Raw genomic sequence first — 21,960 nt, 5'->3', positions numbered from 1 at the left:
GTTTTAGGGGCGAATGTTTGGAAGGCCATATCTCCGTAACAAAATGTTGTACACCCCATGTTCTTTGGTACTTTCCGCTCAGTTTGGTCCCATAAACACGCCCCTTAATTTGTGATGGACTTTTCAGAAACACCCTGTATATTCGAATCATAAAGCTCTCTATATACGATAATATTGTCCTGAAGTTGCCAAACCAAATTTGTTAGATCTCTTGGTTTAGAAACCTAGGGAAACTGGGTCGAAAGTCGTCTTTGCCTAGAAAATGATTACGATTTATTGCAATACAAGAAGAGCATGGAGAACCGTCACTATTAACATCCATTTTTCTTAAAAGTGTTTTTCCACTTTTTTCAAAAGAAAAGGCCGAAAGAAAAAAAGAAATAAAATATTTTTGAAGAGGATGGAAAAGAGGGGGGGGGGATATTTTATGCCCAAGTCTTTGAAGACGTCTTCTTCCTCTTCTAGAACGGCCCAATCCCCGATGACCCATTTTTCACTATCTCACCCCCCTTCCCCTTTTGGAAAAGAAGACTTAAAAAACTTTAAGCTCGCCCGAATGCCTCAAAAAGCCTTTAAAACAAAAGAACGAAAAAAAAGTCCGTCAACCCCCTCGAAATCCTCGTCGCTTTTCGAGGACTGTGACTGAATTGAGCTTAAACTAGGAATTGATGAAGATACACTAAAATACAGAAGTCTTTCAGACGAAGGAAACATTCTCAAATTTAGATCGGATTAAATGGGAGTTACTTTATTAGAACTGAGCAAATTTTCAAAGAATTATACTTAATTTTTCACTGAAAAGCTATTAATAAGTATGGTATAGTAGGGTACTTTTATGGGTAGCATTATCTCTCACCAAAAGTTGTCTTTCGAAGGCAGACATAATTTTGGAAATCTTATACATATTCACAGAAATGAACAACTAAGTCGAATTTTTGCGTTGTAAATTGATTTAATAAACTTCCTTCTTTTTATAAAACCTCCTCCATTAAGTTTTAAAAATTGCTCCAACCATGGTTACTAAATACTTCAATATTTATGAATGAAGATCTTTGACTAAATTAGAAATAATTCTGATAAATAGAAACGTTCCTTCCAAATAAGTTAAAGTGTGTAAATAAATTTCAAAAGTAATCTACAATTTGATCAATAATATTAAAAGACACTGCCAGCTTTTGTGGCATTCTTCGTACACCAAAGGCTTTAAAGTAAACAATTATATAAGACTTTTTTAAACCGTGTTCAAAGTGAAATTTAACTAAGATATTCTGGAAAGTATTTACCTCAGTTAATCGTCCTCTGTTAAGGTGGATTTTGTGTACCTCGCCTTACTAAAGCTTTCTCCTCATTCTCGGGGCCAACACGGACATACACAGAGCTTCTTTCTTACACAGCAACCACCTCATTCCACCCAAAAAACTTTTCAGTCCACTTTGCGAGATGAAATTCAAGAAACACTTTGGAAATTTTCGCAGCTTTTTATTTCAACGCTCTAGCCTCGCCTCACTCGCTTCTTTCCATGATAACTTCTTTGCCTTCAATTTTTTAAAATGGATTTAGATTTTTTTAGTCGTCTTCTTAGCTTTTGAAAGGTGTAAATATGCTTTCATTCACTTTGGCACCGGTATTGTTAGGAAAAATACAATTGAAAGCGCTACTTTAATGCCTTGAGTATCTTATCCAGTACTACTTTCAATGAGAAGGGTTTATTATTAAATTTTGGATAAATACATTTTATTTTAATCTGTATCTAAATATAAGTCAAAGTGCTGACTGACTGACTGACTGACTACCTGATAATCAACGCCCAGTACAAACCACTATACCTAAAATTTTGCAGGGACGTTACTCTTGAGTAGTAGTTACGCAAAAAGAGAGATTTTTTCAATCCGCAGTCATCTTGAAAAATGGCGGCTGGAAATGTAACAAAACATTATTCATGGATTAACTGTCGTACATTTCAACAGATTTCTTTAATAGTTATTAAATTGGTTACCTTTATCCTATAGACGAACCTTGTGGCATTTGCGGTTCGATTTTCCATCATCTTTTAAAAAATAACAAGTTGGGAAACCAAAATAAACTTCTCCGATTCGAGAGATCGCCGAGTACATCTCAACCCTAACGATGATAATGGAGTAGAAGCCAATAATATTACTTTCTGTGAAATGCGAACACGTTGCCAAGTGCGAACGCGGTGACAGACACACACACAGACACGTTCAGTGTTATACCTCTCCGTCACATCATCGTCACACCGAAAAGTAATAAAAAAACCATCGAGCTGAAGGTCAACGCCGGGTGCCTTGCTACTAGTGCAATATAGAAAAGAAAACTTTGTTCTTCTTTCGAAATCAGTTTTTTTTAAAATTTTGTTATTTAAATTATCTGGCGACCTCTTAATCAAAATGACACCGTTATGGCGTTACCGTGTCGCTTTAGACACTGCGTCCCACGTGCGTGGCACCATCTATGCAGCAAATGACAGTCGCGAGGAGCAGATATTTCAACCAGAAATTATCTTAGTTACGCCGAGCTGTGCCTATTTTATTTCCTGTTCTTGAAATATTTTCGATTAAATCATTAGTAATGCAAACTTCTAAACTTTATCAACTATACGTTTTTATCCAATTTAACAGTATTGTATCAGAAACTATCGTAGTTTAATGACTAAAGCCATATTCACACATACTTGGGAAACTGGTTCAAAGCGATTCAAAACGCTTATATTTAAAAAAAGTGAACAAAACTGATACTCTAGAAACTAATTGCAAATGCGGTTAACTGCTTCGCAAACCAACTTAAGTTGCGTTTGGAGGTCAGTTTTTACACTTCAGGGATATTTCAACTGGGATGAGACTATATTTAAGGGTTATTTTAGCTGGGATGAGATAAGTCTTATGGATATATTCGCTGGTCTTACTTAGCAGGCAATACTAAATTGAGACCTAGCAAAGCTTCGTTAAGTGTGAACCAAGGCTGTTGAAATCGGTAATGAAAAGGGTTTTATAACTAGTTGGGCAAACTAGTTCTGAACCGATTCCCGTACTGTAAGTGTGGAAATAGGTATAGTAATCGTAAGCGAAGCTAAAGGTTAAAATAACCCAAATTGAGACCCCTCGAATCTGATCGCAACTGAACTATAATGTAATAGAAACAGTTAAAGAAATTTCTTTCAAAAACACTTGGGACTAATATTCGGTCTTGTGTTCATATATATCACGTTGGTACCACTGATTTCGGCGCCAAATTGTGAATTCCGCCAAAAAAAGACGGAAAAAGGCTCAAAATCCCTCCGTGGAAGCATGGAAGAAGAAGGGTAATGGAACGGCGAGGTGAATAGGCAGACGGCTACGCGAAATGTAGGGTCACGTGGAAAAACTCTCCTCTCCTCTCGGCACTAGCTGTAACGCGATTACTGCTCTGCGCAATATTGGCGCGCAAGCCACAGAGAGAGGGATACTTAGATCCGCTCTCTACCGCCAGTACTACTGATGCGACTGCGCGGAAGCTTTCAACGTTGGTGATAAACTCGGGAAGGGGGGAATGAAAAGGGGAAAGTTACGATTTTTCAACGCGCTCTCTTTAACATTATAGGACCCTTCCATATACCCTTCTTCTTCCATGGTGGAAAAGAGGTATTAATAATTCACCAAAAACTTCGTATCTTCATCTTCTACAAATTGTCAAGAGACTTCATTGTAAATTACGTATGAAAAACTCAACCCTTACGTTCCCGTTCGTAGATCAATTTAGGAAACTTTTGTAAGATCTGAGGCAAGAAGTAGCTATTTCGGCATTAAAATATACATATACCAAAACCTGATGTGTTTTTTTTTAGTAACAAGATATCTTAGTTACTTTTATAGGCCAAGCACACAGAAAGAGGTATAGGTATCTTTAGGGATCGCGCACTCTACTTTCCATTAACAAGGCAAACCCTTTTCTCACGCCTCGTTTCTAATGCACTACTAACTGAAGTTCATAACGTAAAGCACCACGTACCTTAACTATAATAACATTGAACATTTTCTTTCAGTATTATCATTATTATTCTCGTTGACTATCTCAGAATTATGTAGGAGAAGAATTTATTTCTCCATCCACATTTGTAGTAAGGAAAGTGTATGTAGGCTAACGTAAACGAAACATTGACTACATGAATTAGTTTATTAATTTTAAATATTTGCCGAATTAATTTTATTTGATTTAAAATATTTGCCAAATTAATTTTGATTTTAAATAATTTCAAAATTGCTTCTATTAATTTAAAATAATTTCCAAATCGATTCTATTAATTTAAAATAATTTCAAAATTGCTTCTATTAATTTAAAATAATTTCCAAATCGATTCTATTAATTTAAAATAATTTCAAAATTGCTTCTAATAATTTAAATTAATTTCAAAATTGCTTCTATTAATTTAAAATAATTCCAAATCAATTCTATTAATTTAAAATATTTTCTAAATCGATTCTATTAATTTATAATAATTTCCAAATTGCTTCTATTAATTTAAAATAATTTCCAAAGTGCTTCTACTAATTTTAAATAGTTTGTCGAATTTGTTCTAAAAATTTAAAATGTTAAACAACTAAAAAATTCAAGACGCTTCCAAATATGGATTGTGGAACTATTTTCGTCAGAGAGATAAAAAAGATTACGACAGAAAGTTTTCATATACTTGGACTACTGTATTTGTATTTTTCTTTGATTTAATTTGCACAGTTTTAATAGATGGAGCTGCTTAGGAAAACCTCAGGTTTTTCTCCACACGATAAAGTTTTGTGATGAGTTTCTGTTAGAAGTTTGCGGCACTTCCCTTTTTTATTACAGATTCTCTTGGCCAGAAAGGTGAAAAAAGTGTCAATTCTCTCGAGGGACTTGAGCATTCGCACCACCTGTGCACTAGCTACTACGAGCTGGAACGGCACTCAGCTTGTCGAACTTCACTTTTTTGGACGATGTTTCTTTTTATTTCTCCTTGAAACAGGCCATGGTATGTGGAAAAAGTCAGATTCATCCGATAGGGAAATTCTATGAGAGCGGTAGCTCTCTTAGATAAGACTTCATACTGACTTTAATGTATAAGGATGGTTTTTTGATTGGATATAACTTTTTTTGTATTGTATGAACTGTTTTGAAAAAATTCCACAGAACTACAATTCGGACCCTGAATATGTGGTTAAAATCTCAAAAAGATTCATTTAATAGTTTATTTTATAAAAAATAAGGGTGGTTTTCATTTCCATAAAAATTTTACGACATTTTGATGAAAGCCTCGAAATTTTTCCATAGAAATAACATGGGAAAATATTTTACAAATAACCATTTTGTGGCAGCCGTAATGCAATAACTATTCCTTGTTTGACTTGAAAACGGTTTTAAACGAAAGCCTGGTATTTAGATTTTCCGCTTTCCAATTTTCATTAATTAGATTTAAGTTTAAGTATGTTTAATTTCATATTTTCAAAACCATTCCAATCTGCGATATTTTAGCATGGATAATAGTCAGTTTATGATGTTAGCACGGTTAAGGCTATTTGGTCCAATTTTCATGGTGGTAAAAAACAAGAGAATCTAAGCTTGTGTTAGCTAACAAGTTAAGTTGGAAAAGGACCCCACGCATATATATTAAGTTAAGAAGATTACCTACGACTGGTAATTAAGCTAGATTACCTACGACTGGAAATTAAGCTAGATTACCGACGACTGGAAATTAAGCTAGATTACCGACGACTGGAAATTAAGCTAGATTACCGTATAAGCCTTTTCTTTATGCTCTTTAAGATTTTATGGGGGTAAGGTGGAGTGTTCGACGTCTTATTAGAGGGGTTAAAGTATAAGATAAACACCTACCTATTTTCACTTATGATTCATCCTCGCAAACGCTAGACTAGATGTTAGAATGCAGTCAGTTATGGGGAGTTAAGGCCTTTTTAGCGGAAACGAGGGGCTTATAAAATTTCTGAATCAAAAGTGACCGCGTTTGTTGGTATATGTCAAGTGAGAGTCAAAATAGATTCTAATCCAATTTTTAATATCCAACATAATATTCAATCTTGTTCATAAATGTTCACACACTTTTATAGGGGTCAAAATAAAGAAATTAAACAAGACAATTAAACTTACATCTAAGGGAGGTTTGCAATTTATAACCTCTTTGAAATGGCTCCTCAATAGGATTACCTCCTACAGCCTTTAAGATTTTAAAAATTAAATTTAGGGGTTTGTTAGGTTAAAAGCGTGCAATTATGCACTAAAAAATGATGTTCAAAAATAGAAAGTTAAGATTTTTTAAAATGAATCAATCCGTCAACCATAATCCAGGTTCTTTAACAATAGTTTCAAGCCAGTTAATCAATAGTTTCAAGTTTTTTTTTAATTTCTTACGCCAAGTAGCTCCTCTTCCATATTCTTTATAGGGGTTCAGGATCTTTTTTTTCTTCTTTCTCGATTTCAGGGTTTTTCTTCAGGATCTTTTTTTCTCTGAGTACGCGATTTAAGGGTTAATTATGTTTTTTTTTTCTTCTTTCTCGATTTAAGGGTTCGCGCGCTCTCTTCTTCTAGGGGTTAAAATATTTTCCGATTCAACTTGATGAAAAATAAAGGTATCAAATGAATAAAAATAAAAACATCGAATAAAAATAAAGGTTTCGATTTAAAAAATAATCTCCGTCCGTTTAGAGATTTCTTGGGGGTGAGCCGACAGGGTCTCGTTTAGACATTTCAGGTATCGACTGACTATGGGACAGGAGGGACTTCGTATATATAACTTCTAGTTTCTCGCAAGGATTTCTGGGATAATGACGTTTGTTGATTGACTTTGGTTTGGCGAATAGTGGACCATATTTATGACGTAGCCGGGCGTATTCATGTTAACAGCGAATGGGCAAAACTTTTTGTTTTGGGACCAAATACGGATTGGTCAGTTAAAGGGTTAAAAAAAAATGTTCTAGAAGTTTCTCGGGCCAGGTACCAGGATAGTGACTCAAGGTCTTGTTGCTTGGGGGTCTAAATAAGCTAGTATTTCTCTGGTTTCTTGGAAAAAGTTTTCTTTGCTAGGTGTTTCATTTTGCACTGTGGATACTGTGGTATAGGATAGTTCTAGAAAGTTCGCTGTCAATTTTGATGGGCTATTTCCTCTTTCATTGTAGTTATTTTTAGAAACCGTGAATTTCTTTTCAGTTTGTTTTAAAGGGATAGGTTTAAGTTTAAAGGGCTAATATTATCTTTATAGGGGTAATTTAAGGCATTTCGTTATTAATTTAAAGGTTTAATCGGAAATTTAATTTGATTTTCATGTCAAGATGGTTATATATCCCCACCTCTTCTGAAAAGTTCGTCCCCGAACTTACTCTGTTCATCCTACCATCACGTTAAATTTTTTTTTTTTTTTTTTTTTTCGATGCATAGGGGTTTTAGTACTTGAAGACTTCATCAACTTGTTTCCATTCAAAAACCGCTCAGTGGGATAAAAAGTAGGGGTGTTATGTTTCAATTCTTCTTTGTCTTGTTCATCCTCCGTAAGGGAATTTTCATTCATTCTCTTCTCTTCGATAAAGAAGTTTTGCAATTCTTGTTTTTTCTCTGTATCCAGATCTATATCTTCTGGCATGCTTATGTTATTGGTCAGGGTCATAGTAGTAGGGGTTGCTCTTGAGTTTTGAATAAATGGAAACACCCAGTATTGTCCATTTATTGTGCAAGTGATACTATGATCCTCGTAGTTCAGTTTTGCTCCTACATCTGTCATCCAATTAGATCCCAATATAATCGAAAAGTTTGCTTTCTCAATTATGTAAAATTCAATTTCCATAGGGGGACCCATTTCATCATTTAGTTGTACAGGAAGTTTAATTGGGCCTTCAGCTTTAAGAGGACTGTTAGGGGAAGCTGAAAAGAATTCTCTTGTTTTCAGACGATTAAAATCCATTTCGGGGTAGGCTTGTTCAGCGTCATTTTTGACCATAAATGATGTACATGCTCCAGTGTCTAGGATTGCAGCATAGTTGCCATTGGGTAATTGAAGGGGTATACTTCCAGTTCTTGGGACGAAATTACGTATCACGTTAATTGAGTTTTCATGTTGTGGAACAGTTATCTCAACCGTTCTTTTAGGAGTGGTATTTTGTTCTTCATTTATTCTTTCTCTTGATTGATAGTTTTGTTTTTGGGGACAATCTCTAGCCATATGATCCGTAGAATTACATACAAAGCATTTAGGCCTAGCTGATGGAAGATACGATTCAAGGGGTAAGGTTACTTCTTGTGGTCTACTTCTTTTATTTGGGCAGTTATAAACAAAATGTCCGTATTCCTTGCAATAGTTGCAAAATTTGTTTGTTAAGGGGTTTCGGGGTTCGTTTGTTCCTTGATTTCTAGGGTGTAAAACTCCCATCACTGGTTGAAGTTGCTTCACTACCTCTAGAAGTTCATCAACAGTGGTACATGTTTTCAGATTTAATAGGGCTTCATATTCGGGCATTAATCCAAAAATTATATGATCTAGTCGATCTTGCTCAGAGGGAATAGAGGGTAATTGATCATATATGTTAATCATATCTTGAACATAATCTTCAGGGCTCTCATTGGGTCTTTGCCTTCTTGTTTGGATTTTTCTTTTGATTATTTTGGAATAACTATCTCCCAAATATTTTTCTTTAAACTTTTTCTCAAAATCATCCCAGGTATGAAAATGATTAATATTTTTCCAATACCATTTCTTTGCTTGTCCTTCGAATGCTAGGGGTATATGGGTCAATAATTCTTGAAGGGTTACGCCTGTTATCATCCCATACTCGTAAGCGCTATATAGGAATTCTATAGGGTTTGATTCTCCATTAAATCTTGCCGTAAATTGAGGAATTGGTAAAGTTCTATTTCTCTGGGTTGAATATGGTAATTTTTCTCCTCTAGGAATTAAGGTAATATCAGGAATATTTGATATCTCTTGTTCTTTCTCATATACGGGAAATATAGGACTTTTCAACTTGTCTTGGAAGGTATTCTGACTTAGTATAGGGTCGTTTCTTGGAAAAAGTTCCTCTCTCTCTGGTCTCAAGGTAACGTTAGTAGGGGGATTAAAAAATTCTTTTACTCGTGTCGCATGGGGGTCTTCCGAACGTTTTTCTTCGTAAATATTGGAGTGGATGTATACTTTCTTTCCTGTTTCTTTTTGGTTATAAGGGGTAGATGTAAATATGGGGTCTAACCTCTCTTCCTCTTTTCTAGTCCTTTCGATTCTTCTAAGGATTTCTTCCCTATCAATAATATTTTCTTCGGGTGATTTTGGTATATCATTTATATGGGTACGTTTCGTATTAATTTGATGGGTATCAGATTCCGAACTCGAACTTGAGTTAGATCTCAAAGATTGGGGAGGGGAACCTCTATGGGTTTCTAATGAATCTCTATAACTCTTATTGAGTGTCTCTATCGTTTCTTTAAACATTTGTTGAGATTCAGCATTTTGCTGTAATAGTTTTAATATCATTTCATCTTTAAGATTAGGGGTAACTAAATTTTTTCTTTGGATCCAACTGACCAAGACATAAAACAATTTTATCAAGGGTAGAATTACTTTGTCATACGACAATATGATTATCAAAATAATCAAAACGTATATAATAAGATCCGATGTGTCAATTTGACTCATGGTGATTGTTCGATTGTTTTCAATATTTTCTCAAAATATAGGGGTTTTTAATAATAGGGATTTTTTAACAATTGAACCAACTTTGACTCTCTTTAAGACATGTCAGAATCCATCATATCGATAAGATTCCGAAGTATCGTATCCTGCCGACTGCGCCAATTTATAAGCCTTTTCTTTATGCTCTTTAAGATTTTATGGGGGTAAGGTGGAGTGTTCGACGTCTTATTAGAGGGGTTAAAGTATAAGATAAACACCTACCTATTTTCACTTATGATTCATCCTCGCAAACGCTAGACTAGATGTTAGAATGCAGTCAGTTATGGGGAGTTAAGGCCTTTTTAGCGGAAACGAGGGGCTTATAAAATTTCTGAATCAAAAGTGACCGCGTTTGTTGGTATATGTCAAGTGAGAGTCAAAATAGATTCTAATCCAATTTTTAATATCCAACATAATATTCAATCTTGTTCATAAATGTTCACACACTTTTATAGGGGTCAAAATAAAGAAATTAAACAAGACAATTAAACTTACATCTAAGGGAGGTTTGCAATTTATAACCTCTTTGAAATGGCTCCTCAATAGGATTACCTCCTACAGCCTTTAAGATTTTAAAAATTAAATTTAGGGGTTTGTTAGGTTAAAAGCGTGCAATTATGCACTAAAAAATGATGTTCAAAAATAGAAAGTTAAGATTTTTTAAAATGAATCAATCCGTCAACCATAATCCAGGTTCTTTAACAATAGTTTCAAGCCAGTTAATCAATAGTTTCAAGTTTTTTTTTAATTTCTTACGCCAAGTAGCTCCTCTTCCATATTCTTTATAGGGGTTCAGGATCTTTTTTTTCTTCTTTCTCGATTTCAGGGTTTTTCTTCAGGATCTTTTTTTCTCTGAGTACGCGATTTAAGGGTTAATTATGTTTTTTTTTTCTTCTTTCTCGATTTAAGGGTTCGCGCGCTCTCTTCTTCTAGGGGTTAAAATATTTTCCGATTCAACTTGATGAAAAATAAAGGTATCAAATGAATAAAAATAAAAACATCGAATAAAAATAAAGGTTTCGATTTAAAAAATAATCTCCGTCCGTTTAGAGATTTCTTGGGGGTGAGCCGACAGGGTCTCGTTTAGACATTTCAGGTATCGACTGACTATGGGACAGGAGGGACTTCGTATATATAACTTCTAGTTTCTCGCAAGGATTTCTGGGATAATGACGTTTGTTGATTGACTTTGGTTTGGCGAATAGTGGACCATATTTATGACGTAGCCGGGCGTATTCATGTTAACAGCGAATGGGCAAAACTTTTTGTTTTGGGACCAAATACGGATTGGTCAGTTAAAGGGTTAAAAAAAAATGTTCTAGAAGTTTCTCGGGCCAGGTACCAGGATAGTGACTCAAGGTCTTGTTGCTTGGGGGTCTAAATAAGCTAGTATTTCTCTGGTTTCTTGGAAAAAGTTTTCTTTGCTAGGTGTTTCATTTTGCACTGTGGATACTGTGGTATAGGATAGTTCTAGAAAGTTCGCTGTCAATTTTGATGGGCTATTTCCTCTTTCATTGTAGTTATTTTTAGAAACCGTGAATTTCTTTTCAGTTTGTTTTAAAGGGATAGGTTTAAGTTTAAAGGGCTAATATTATCTTTATAGGGGTAATTTAAGGCATTTCGTTATTAATTTAAAGGTTTAATCGGAAATTTAATTTGATTTTCATGTCAAGATGGTTATAACCGACGACTGGTAATTAAGCTAGATTACCGACGACTGGTAATTAAGCTAGATCAGCGACGACTGGTAATTAAGCTAGATTACCGACGACTGGTAATTAAGCTAGATTACCGACGACTGGTAATTAAGCTAGATTACCGACGACTGGTAATTAAGGTAGATTACCGACGACTGCTAATTAAGTTAGATCAGCGACGACTGGAAAATAAGCTAGATTACCGACGACTGGCAAGTGGCAATTAAGGTAGATTACCGACAACTGGTAATTATGCTAGATTAGCGACGACTGGTAATTAAGCTAGATTACCGACGACTGGTAATTAAGCTAGATTACTGACGACTGGTAATTAAGCTAGATTAGCGACGACTGGTAATTAAGCTAGATTACCGACGACTGGCAATTAAGCTAGATTACCGACGACTGGTAATTAAGCTAGATTACCAACGACTGGTAATTAAGCTAGATTACCGACGACTGGTAATTAAGCTAGATTACCGACGACTGGAAATTAAGCTAGATTACCGACGACTGGTAATTAAGCTAGATTACCGACGACTGGTAATTAAGCTAGATCAGCGACGACTGGTAATTAAGCTAGATTACCGACGACTGGTAATTAAGCTAGATTACCGACGACTGGTAATTAAGCTAGATTACCGACGACTGGTAATTAAGGTAGATTACCGACGACTGCTAATTAAGTTAGATCAGCGACGACTGGAAAATAAGCTAGATTACCGACGACTGGCAAGTGGCAATTAAGGTAGATTACCGACAACTGGTAATTATGCTAGATTAGCGACGACTGGTAATTAAGCTAGATTACCGACGACTGGTAATTAAGCTAGATTACTGACGACTGGTAATTAAGCTAGATTAGCGACGACTGGTAATTAAGCTAGATTACCGACGACTGGCAATTAAGCTAGATTACCGACGACTGGTAATTAAGCTAGATTACCAACGACTGGTAATTAAGCTAGATTACCGACGACTGGTAATTAAGCTAGATTACCGACGACTGGTAAATAAGATAGATTACCGACGACTGGTAATTAAGCTAGATTACCGACGACTGGTAATTATGCTAGATTACCGACGACTGTTAATTAAGCTAGATTATCGACGACTGGTAATTAAGCTAGATTACCGACGACTGGTAATTAATCTAGATTACCGACGACTGGTAATTAAGCTAGATTAGCGACGACTGGTAATTAAGCTAGATTACCGACGACTGGTAATTAAGCTAGATTACCGACGACTGGTAATTAAGCTAGATTAGCGACGACTGGTATTAAGCTAGATTACCGACGACTGGTAGTTAAGCTAGATTACCGACGACTGGTAATTAAGCTAGATTTCTGACGACTGGTAATTAAGCCAGATTACCGACGACTGGTAGTTAAGCTAGATTACCAAGGACTGGTAATTAAGCTAGATTTCTGACGACTGGTAATTAAGCCAGATTACAGATGACTGGTAATTAAACTTGATAAGTATATGACATGTGTTGGTGCTCAGGTGTACGGAATCTTTTGTGGTATAACTATGTACAGCTTCCTCTGTATTTTCATGTGAAATGACGGGAAAGCAAATTGAGTTTGATCGGACGTTCATTGTCAAGTCAAGGAGTCAGGAATGATAGTTTTATAATAGATGGTTGGTTAGTTCAAACGCGTTAACTAATGTATGCACAATTCCCTAATACTTTTACTCTCCTAAGGTTTCTGAATTTGAATTAATATTAAGACTGAAGTAACAGATATTAATAAAAACCATCATTGTAGACAAAGACGGGAAAGTGTAAAAGATAAGTGTAGAAAATGAATTGTCAGAAGTAATAGATATTAAAATTTTTACTTTTGAAGACATGATCATAAAACATCGATTATTTTAAAAAATTCTTATCTTAGTTTTTTTCACCAAAATTAGTCAAAATATTTTGTCATGAAACATGTGCATCATTTCAAAACCAGTACGCGTTATTACTATCATCTAGTGACAGCTTTCCGAAGCGCTTTATTTCCTTTTTACATCTAAAAAACTTGAGGCCTAGTCCCGAAACAAGTTAATAGTGTTAACGGCCATACTTCTACTCTGTTCGGGTTTTTTTCCCTCGGTGGGGTTCAAAGGGAAGCTAACGTCTACAGCGATTCTTGGGGATGTTTTCTGAAGGTAGAAACGTTGGGAAAAAGAAGGACAAATGACCCTTTTAGCACTACGTGAAATTTTCGTCATTTCCATGGCTAATGGAATAGCCGGTTAATTCTACACAAGGTGTTCCAAACTGGATGATAGAACCGAAGTACATTGGGTTCAATGGAGCGTTTTGAGTCGAAAATGTTCAATGGCATTTTTCCGTAAAGGCCATCGTTTAGACATTATGGACTACGTTTAGTAACTCACAATTGCGTTCGTTTTATGAACGCTACTTCATAGAAAAATACCGATTTCATTACTATTTAGTTCACTAGTTTGCCATGGATTAACTAACGCGTTAAAAGTTGAACACTGTGCCATCTTTTAAAATTTTGACCCGAGAAACATCAAAAATACCATGACGGGCTGACAGTTTTTGATCTTCTTATAAAATGGTAGACAATGTGCATAAACTTAACTGATTATACCCTACCCTAATGAGTGGATAATCCCCCTATACCTTACCCTAATGAGTGAATAGCGCTATCTTTTTCAATGCTCAAATGATTTACCGTGCATAAAATCAGAGTGAATAGCCCCTCGATTCCCTACTCTAAACAGTGAATAAATTATAACCGTATAAATTTACTTATGCTGTAATTCTAATTTTCCGGCGAATCGAAGAACAGATAGTTTTAGTGATAATCCCCTCGATGAGTTTACAACATAGACTTATGCCGATGCACACTTATCGCATCTTATAAATTTCTAACAAGGACTTATGCCCAGAAACTTTTGAAAGAGGAAGTTAAGTTATAGTAATTACGCACTTTAGTGATTATACCCTCGAAGTACCTTTAGCAAAACTAAAATGATCAAACGCGTAACGCTCATTTAACACTATGTTAGCTCTATCTAAACCCACATTTGAATTCACCGCCAAAACGTTCCAGTCAAACATAACATAGATGACGATAGCTACCGAACGAGAACGAAACACATGAGGAGCGCGGTAGGAAACGGGGAAAATCGTTATCTATTTAATTAGCACATACATAAAAAGAAAACGAATATAAAAACCCCAAAACATACAAATTCATAAGTATCCGACCCCACAAATAAAAATTCAAAAGTATCCGACCCCACAGATTAAGAGGTACCCCACCCCACATCACCCCGACATTTTAGAGATAAAAATAAATAATAAAAAACTCGGAGTTTCTATCAAGTCTCTATGGTTCAGTTGGTAGAATGTCTGCCTATTGCGCCAGCGTCCCGGGTTCGATTCCCGGGTCTGACCTGAAAAAATTTTAATTAAAATTAAATCTCTAACCGAGCCCAGTTACCCCAATGGGTGGGTTGTGGTAATATAAAGTTCCTTTTAAGCTAAGATCTGACGATAACGAAGCGACAACCCCGGCCACTACTACTACTACTACTACTACGACGACGACGGCTCGGGTCAAACTAAGAGCCTATCGTATACTACGATATGGCTAAAAATTGGTCGAGTTCCAAAAACATTTCCTACCCCCTTCCCCTCAACCTAAAGCGGCCGAACACGAGCGCGGCTCCTTGAATCTAGTTCGGCCGTCTACCACCGCGAGCGTCTCGCGTTTTGGAGGGGAAATTCTGAAACCGCCACTAGAGGGCCAACCGTTTGTGTTTTATCAAGTCTTTTCACTAATGCCGAGTGAAGAATTTGGTTAGCTCAATACTTGTAGTATCATACCACTTCTGATACTATGCTACTATAAAATCTACCCGTTTAGCATTATGTACTAATTATTCGAGAGAAAATCGCGGGTAACGGCTACATATTGAACAAAGAAATTCGGTTGATATACTGTCACTTGTAAGTCTGCTCTTACGATTTTATTAATCAATATGCAAATATTATAATGAAATTGAATTAATTGTGTATATACATAACGTGTTTGTTCAAATCATTTTTTATGGGTACAAGGAAAAATAAATTATTTGTAGTTTTTAAACGATATGTTATATCGTTCGGCCCATCCTTTATATGAATAATGTATTTAATGAATTCTTTATTACTGTAGAACTTAAGAATTTTTCTCTTTTATTTTTATTTTAAAGTAAAAACGAAATCCTCCGGGTAAGAATTCGGATAGATTTATCGCATTTCTTAGAATTCTTTTCGATAGAAGGAAAACCAAACAAGATGCTCCATAATGCAAACCACAAAGTTCTCAACACAAAGTCGACATATTGTTATAATTTATTTAAATTAATATATAATTTATTTAAATTAATATATAATTTATTTAAATTAATATATAATTTATTTAAATTAATATATAATTTATTTAAATTAGTATATAATTTATTTAAATTAATATATAATTTATTTAAATTAATATATAATTTATTTAAATTAATATATAATTTATTTAAATTAATATAATATCTAATGAAATGTAACCACGCTTCAGGTAATTAACTTCTGATGAAAATCTAACCTTACTTTAATTAATCCATTAACCTTTCCCTTAACAAATACCAGAAGTAAGATAAGGGACTAGAAGTATCGAGCTAACCGAATTCTTCACTTGGCGGAAGTGAATATTGTTTATAACACACCAACGGTTGGCCCTCTGGTAGCGGTTTCTGAGTTTTCCCTCCAAAACGTGAGACGCTCGCGGTGGTAGACGGCCGAACTAGATTCAAGCACCCGCGTCCTTGTTCCACGGCTTTAGGATGAGGGGAAGGGGATAGGAAATTTTTTGGAACTCGACCAATTTTTTTCTTTCTAGTGTAGGCGCGATGGAAGCGGCATAAAGTCCTCAAATTTGTTCACTAGTACCAGTATCTATTACCAATGCTAGAGCTCTTTACTTCTAGTCTCATCCTATACTTCTACAAATACTTAAGCCACAAAAACTGTGAAGCGCTGTGTAGTTCCGGCCGTAGGTCAGAGATATAAAAGGTTAGAGCCAATTTGAATTCTTCAATTTTTTACACATCACCACGATTACTATTACCGTATTGATCCCTAACCATTTCTTCTTACTTGCCATGTTACAATATCCGAAACCCGTAAGCACTAATTCTACTTGTTCTTCTTCTTCTTCGGCGTCGAAGTACAAACTAATACCCACATTGTATTACAGGACGAGGCTGAACATGGTCCGAAAGATAAGAAACCAACGGATACAGAGATCCTCTAGATTGTTTCTTTCCAAAAAATATATTATTTTCGAAATAAAAGCGAAATAAGAAAACTTCAAACGAAATGAGATAAAGCATTTATTGTCTATCAGTTTGACCGAGGGTTCCAGTTCGTGAGTTCAACACAAAATCTCATATAGAAATCTGCAGGAATTGATTTAGCTAAATAGCTATTCCCTGAGGAAGGTATAGCAGTGGCGTCGCTAGGCCTTTTTGGGGGGGGGCTATAGCCCCCAATTCCAAAGTTAGCCCCCCCAAAAATCCGTAAACCCTACCAAAAAATTGCTGTTAGCATCCTAAAATTCTGTAGCAATATATAAAAAATTATAATGATAGATTCGTTAATTTTGATCTCTGCAGAGATGAATTTCAATATCAAACAGTACAATTTTGAAGAAAAGAACAGATGGAGACCTGTAAAATGTCTCATGTTCTTTCGAAGGGAGTCCCAATAGTGTGGACTAAAAGCTAACCAAAACTAAAAATAAACTTAAGACGAGTGAAAATCCTTCATAATCGGTTCCGTTTTATCAATTACGGGCTGTATATCTTTAAAATTGGAATAATTTGACGTTGACACAAAATTACGTAGTTTTAAAGGTCTACACCAGGGCCGGATTAAGCCGTTTTGCGCCCGGGGTCTGAGATAATGTGCGCCCACCCCTAAGCCAGGAAAATAGGAACCTCAATTGTTGTTTATTATAAAATGAAATGCAATTTATTAAAAATTACGTTTTCGCGCTTTCGATACAGAAAATTTGTTAATAGTTTCCTCCCAACTAAGGCTATTTAAAATATCTGACTCTATAGAAAGTATAGATAGAGAATTAAGTATTTCCTGATCGATTGTAGAACGCAAGTAGTTTTTTACTCTCTTCAGTGTTGAGAAAGATCTTTCTCCCGAACAGTTAGAGCAGGGAAGGCATAAATAAATCCTTAAAGCAATTTCGACATTGGGAAAGGAACTACTTAACTGTTTCTCTAATAATAGCTTTAAAATTTGCTTAGCTGTAATATTATCAGTCTTCAAACCGAAAGCAGGAAGTAATCCTTTTAACTGTAGTAACTCGTGGTAAATGTCGGGCTCAATATCGCTAGAATAATACTCTGCAAGCAATGTGGAACCGCCTTCAATTTCGTCGTTAGTGAGCATAGGCGCTTTAAGCAATACCTTGAAACGACTTTGCAGGGAATGATAGGCATTAGCCCTTTTAGAAAGTTCATTCTTGAATGTATCAATTATGACTAGAAATGTCTGGATTTTCATTTTGTCTTTCCCAGTTAATACAACTTCCAGAGCTTTACCTTCATCAACTGCTCTTTTTCGTGTTTTCGTCCTACTTATTTCCCATTTGTATATGCTTTTTCCACACAAAGCTTCGGCTTCGGCTTGAAAGCGATCAAACTCATCCCGCAATGAACTTATGTACACCATCAAGGAGTTATACAGACATGTTACAGTTGATAACTCTATTTTTTCTTCTTGAAGAGTTTTGCTAGTTGAATTTATTCGATTTAAGACAGGAGTCCAAAATACGATCATAAAGGCGATTTCCAAGGTACACATTTTTTCTAGAAGAGATTTAGCTTCATGAAGTGTGGCCGATTTTTGCATTGTGTCCTTTGCTATTTCAAGTAATGCTTCCTTAATTTCACCATATCCACACGATAGTGAATTGCACGCGTCTTCTCTGGCTGACCACCTTGTGTCCGAAAGTGATTTTATGGTTTTAGTTTCTTTTTTTTCTTTAAATGACTAGATAGAACTTCCCATCGGTGAGTTGAGGAGGAAAAAAACACGAAAATGGCCTGAAGAAACATGAAAAAATCTGTAGATATGGTGGTACAGTCAGCGGCGCATGTTCCAACCAGATTCAAAGAGTGTGCAGCGCATGGAATGTAGTCGGCAAATGGAGCTTTCTCTCGAATCAATGCTTGAAGCCCGGCATACGCACCTGACATATTCCGAGCATTGTCATATGACTGACCTCTACAGTTTTTGATGTCCGTTCCTTGCGCTTCTAAATCTAAAATGATTGCATCTCGCATTTCTGCGCTTTTGTGTCCAACTGAAGGGAGGAATTTGAAAAATCTCTCTACTGGGTCGCCATTGGGAAGAACATATCGAAATATCAACGTTAGTTGATCTATCTTTGAGATATCAGGAGTGGAGTCTACGCTTATAGAAAAATATTTCGCGGACTTAATTTCATTTACGATTACTTCTTGTACTCTCTTGGCCATCAGTTCTATAAATTCATTGCAAATGGTAGAAGACAAATAAGAAACATGACCACGACCTAAATTTCCCCTATCAGATAGGTGTTTGGCTAAAAACGGATCAAACTCTCCTATAAGTTCTAATAAACCCAGATAGTTTCCGTTGGATTTTGATCCAATGATTTCATTTTGTCCTCGAAAAGCTAGGCCTTTTGTGGCTAAAAACTTAATAGTCGCGACAACTCTTCGTAAAACATTTCTCCAATAATCAATTTCGGTTTCAAATTGTTTTTTTAAATGCATGTCAATCGCCGTCTCAGAGTTTACGCTATTAACTCGTAAAATTAATTTATATTGACTCGATAAATGACTAGCACTCTTTTCGTGCGATTCAACTTTCTCAAACTGTTTTTTCCAGTTGGTAAATCCGTCTTTCAGAGTGACAAACGGAGACTTTACACAATTAGGGTTCGTATCTGTCGCAAATAAAAGACATGGAAAACAATACAAAGCATTTGCAGTTTTCGAGTATAATAGCCATTCTCTTTTGATTTTTTCACCATTGACTAGATCTCTCTCGAAAATGTTTTTCGATAAATATCTGATTTTTTCTCCAAATTTTCGTTCTGTTCTGCCAAAATCGATATCATCAACATTTTGTTTTACAGGATTGGCCAAAAGCAACTTTTGAGTTTCCGAATTCATTTCCCAAAGAGCTGGATCATTTCCAAATGTGTTTATATTAAGACAAGAATCGGGCAGCTTTTTGGATTGGTGTAAGGTTTCTATATGTTCAGGTGGTTTTTCTTCGGAATTGGAATTGAATATCGTTTTTGTTGATTTTGAACAACAAGCGAGAAGAGGATGTGGTTCTTCACATTCTTCTTGTGCATCCTATTATGTTACGCAAATCACAAATCCGGAATTAAAATATAATATTACCAAGCGAAAAGCAGCGGTAAGAGATAAGGGCACTGACGTGACCGTCATGACGTCATTAAACTAGTTGCCTCTTACTCTTGGCAGCTTGGTCAGTAGTACAAATAATAGATCCAATTTAAAATCTTGTCTCTAAAAGTATGATATCTCAAATAATCCTTTACCATTAACGGCAATAATATTTCGCCATCCCTTGGAGCTCCTTCATTTTTTTCGCACTCGGTTGCTTCAGTCGGAGTCCCTTTTTCTTCAAGCTGGGCAACTTGGGCAAGCTCACAATTTTTTTGCTTCCCGATGAAAAAGTTGTCTATTTTTGAAACTTTAGTTAAAAGGTCTTTTTCCCGTTTTGTTTTCTCCAAAAGTCTTTTCCTATTTTGCGCACCACTTGATTTCTTTCCGAATTCACTCATTTTTAAATGAAAAAATTTAAAAATATTGAAACAGTCTTATTTCTTTGGGTGCTACCGCACTGCACCTGCACTCGAAAAATATGGATAGAGGGTTTTGAAACATAGTCACGGGGTCTTACGCCCTCCAATCAACAATCGTATTCGTATAACGATGTAAGCGTTAGCTGACTCTCTCTCCTCTCTTAGGGGAGTCAAAGAGGGAAGGTAACTTAAACGGCAAGGTTTACTGTATGTCATACGCGCCTGCCTCGGCGCAAAGCCGAGATCATCGTGGTTTTTGATTTTTTTCTCTCTCTGTTGTGCTGAAGAGAATGGCTGAAATCCTCTGCTATAAGTTATAACTCGATATTTTCGCCCTCACTATCATTCTTAATAGGCTCCAGTTTTCGTATTTACAGGGCCCCTCTCCCACATACCTCCAAAATTCTGACGGAACACGAGAGGAACATAATTTATTTTAATAATAAACTGAGGAAATTGAAATTCAAAAATTTAACTCTATGCAAAATTTAGGAAGCCCTAGCTTGAACTCAATGCGCCCCCAACAAGCCTTGCGCCCGGGGGCCAGTGCCCCCCTGGCCCCCCCCCTTAATCCGGCCCTGGTCTACACATTATCCAATGAACCCATTATGCAATTGTTTCTATTAAGTTCTTATAATAACTAGTTTGCCCAGATTTAGCCCCCCCAAATTTCAAACCCTAGCGACGCTACTGAGGTATAGTCTTCGGAAACGTGTCGAATTCGCAACGCGGTCTCAATTTATCTCTAGCACACAGTTTTCCACTTATACGGTATTCCCACGGGAATCGAAGACTTTACCAAACAAAATGACGAAAACCATCTTTTTAGCATCTCTTGAAATATAGAGATACTTAGAAGTTAAACATTGCTTAACCTTAATTTTTTATCATATAAGAAAATGGGTTCTCTCAGTGTTTTGCGAGAAAGCCTAACGTGTAGTGTCCATTACACGCCATTACCCAAACTTATTTGTTCATATCTTCAATAATATTGTGGATGGAATCACGTTTGCAAGTGATGATTTTTTTAAGCTCTTTCAATTAAGATAGAAAAAATCTATTACTGAGTATTCCTTTAAGGAATATACACACAACTTCACTCTTTGCACGTTATCGCTACTTCGCGCTACGCCTTTGTACTTCTTAAAAGGGTATCTCGAAAAAGACTAGACAGTAACTGTATAAGTCCCACTGTTAAATCGTTCCTAAAATCTGAAACTTCGCAAACCTCACGATAGTAATTAAAGAATACGCCGGTTGAGTTTGACTGACCGTCTCTCACTTTGCGTCTGTTAGTTGGTATATAGAGTACGCGGATACAGCTGCTGCTGAATTCTAAGAACGCCTGGTAGCTAACGTGTCGTTTCGGACGGTACCAAACTTCCGACAGAAAACCCCATAATGCAGTAGCGTCGCTAGGGTTTGAAATTTGGGGGGGGGGCTAAATCTGGGCAAACTATTTTAAAGTTATTATAAGAACTTAATTCTAGAGGGCCGGTAGGCCCTTCTAGATAAGAACCCACACCGTCCCGTAATGTTAAAGAAATAATTCACAGATTTTAGGCTTAGCGTCCCATAGAAAAAGCATGGGATTTTTGGTGGTCCACTCCATCGAATAACTCAGAAATTACTGCGAAGTTAAGGTTCGGAACACTTTTGA

At 36.0% G+C, this 21,960-nt stretch overlaps 2 protein-coding genes and 1 long non-coding RNA gene across 3 annotated transcripts; 1 reads left to right on the top strand and 2 right to left on the bottom strand.

Moving 5' to 3' along the window:
• Window positions 1-15,127: 15,127 nt before the first annotated feature.
• Window positions 15,128-16,970, top strand: LOC149719813 (uncharacterized). The gene is made up of 3 exons (XR_016376079.1): window positions 15,128-15,373; window positions 16,296-16,578; window positions 16,653-16,970. It is a non-coding gene; the product is annotated as an uncharacterized LOC149719813 (long non-coding RNA).
• Window positions 16,971-17,431: 461 nt separating this feature from the next.
• LOC149719812 (zinc finger MYM-type protein 1-like) lies at window positions 17,432-18,325 on the bottom strand. The gene has a single exon (XM_089861851.1). The coding sequence runs from the start codon at window positions 18,323-18,325 to the stop codon at window positions 17,432-17,434; it is 894 nt and encodes a 297-aa protein (XP_089717977.1).
• A 107-nt stretch (window positions 18,326-18,432) lies between these two features.
• On the bottom strand, window positions 18,433-20,279 carry LOC149719811 (zinc finger MYM-type protein 1-like). Its single transcript, XM_089861825.1, has 2 exons — window positions 20,034-20,279; window positions 18,433-19,824 (listed from the first exon to the last, which is right to left on the bottom strand). The coding sequence occupies exons 1-2, from the start codon at window positions 20,277-20,279 to the stop codon at window positions 18,433-18,435; spliced, it is 1,638 nt and encodes a 545-aa protein (XP_089717951.1).
• Window positions 20,280-21,960: the final 1,681 nt, after the last annotated feature.

The sequence above is a fragment of the Phalangium opilio genome, unplaced genomic scaffold, assembly GCF_054372755.1.
Source record: "Phalangium opilio isolate 3A_F unplaced genomic scaffold, DU_Popi_V2 ptg000002l_1, whole genome shotgun sequence".
NCBI lineage: Eukaryota > Metazoa > Arthropoda > Arachnida > Opiliones > Phalangiidae > Phalangium > Phalangium opilio.
This window is presented reverse-complemented; position numbering and strand designations above follow the sequence as displayed.

Excerpts from the sequence above, each read along its gene's own strand:
- LOC149719811 (XM_089861825.1), bottom strand. The coding sequence starts at position 20,279 with ATGAGTGAATTCGGAAAGAAATCAAGTGGTGCGCAAAATAGGAAAAGA. Across the intron at positions 19,825-20,033 it reads AAATATTATTGCCGTTAATG|GATGCACAAGAAGAATGTGA; the intron begins GTAAAGGATTAT and ends GTAACATAATAG.
- LOC149719812 (XM_089861851.1), bottom strand. The coding sequence starts at position 18,325 with ATGCAAAAATCGGCCACACTTCATGAAGCTAAATCTCTTCTAGAAAAA.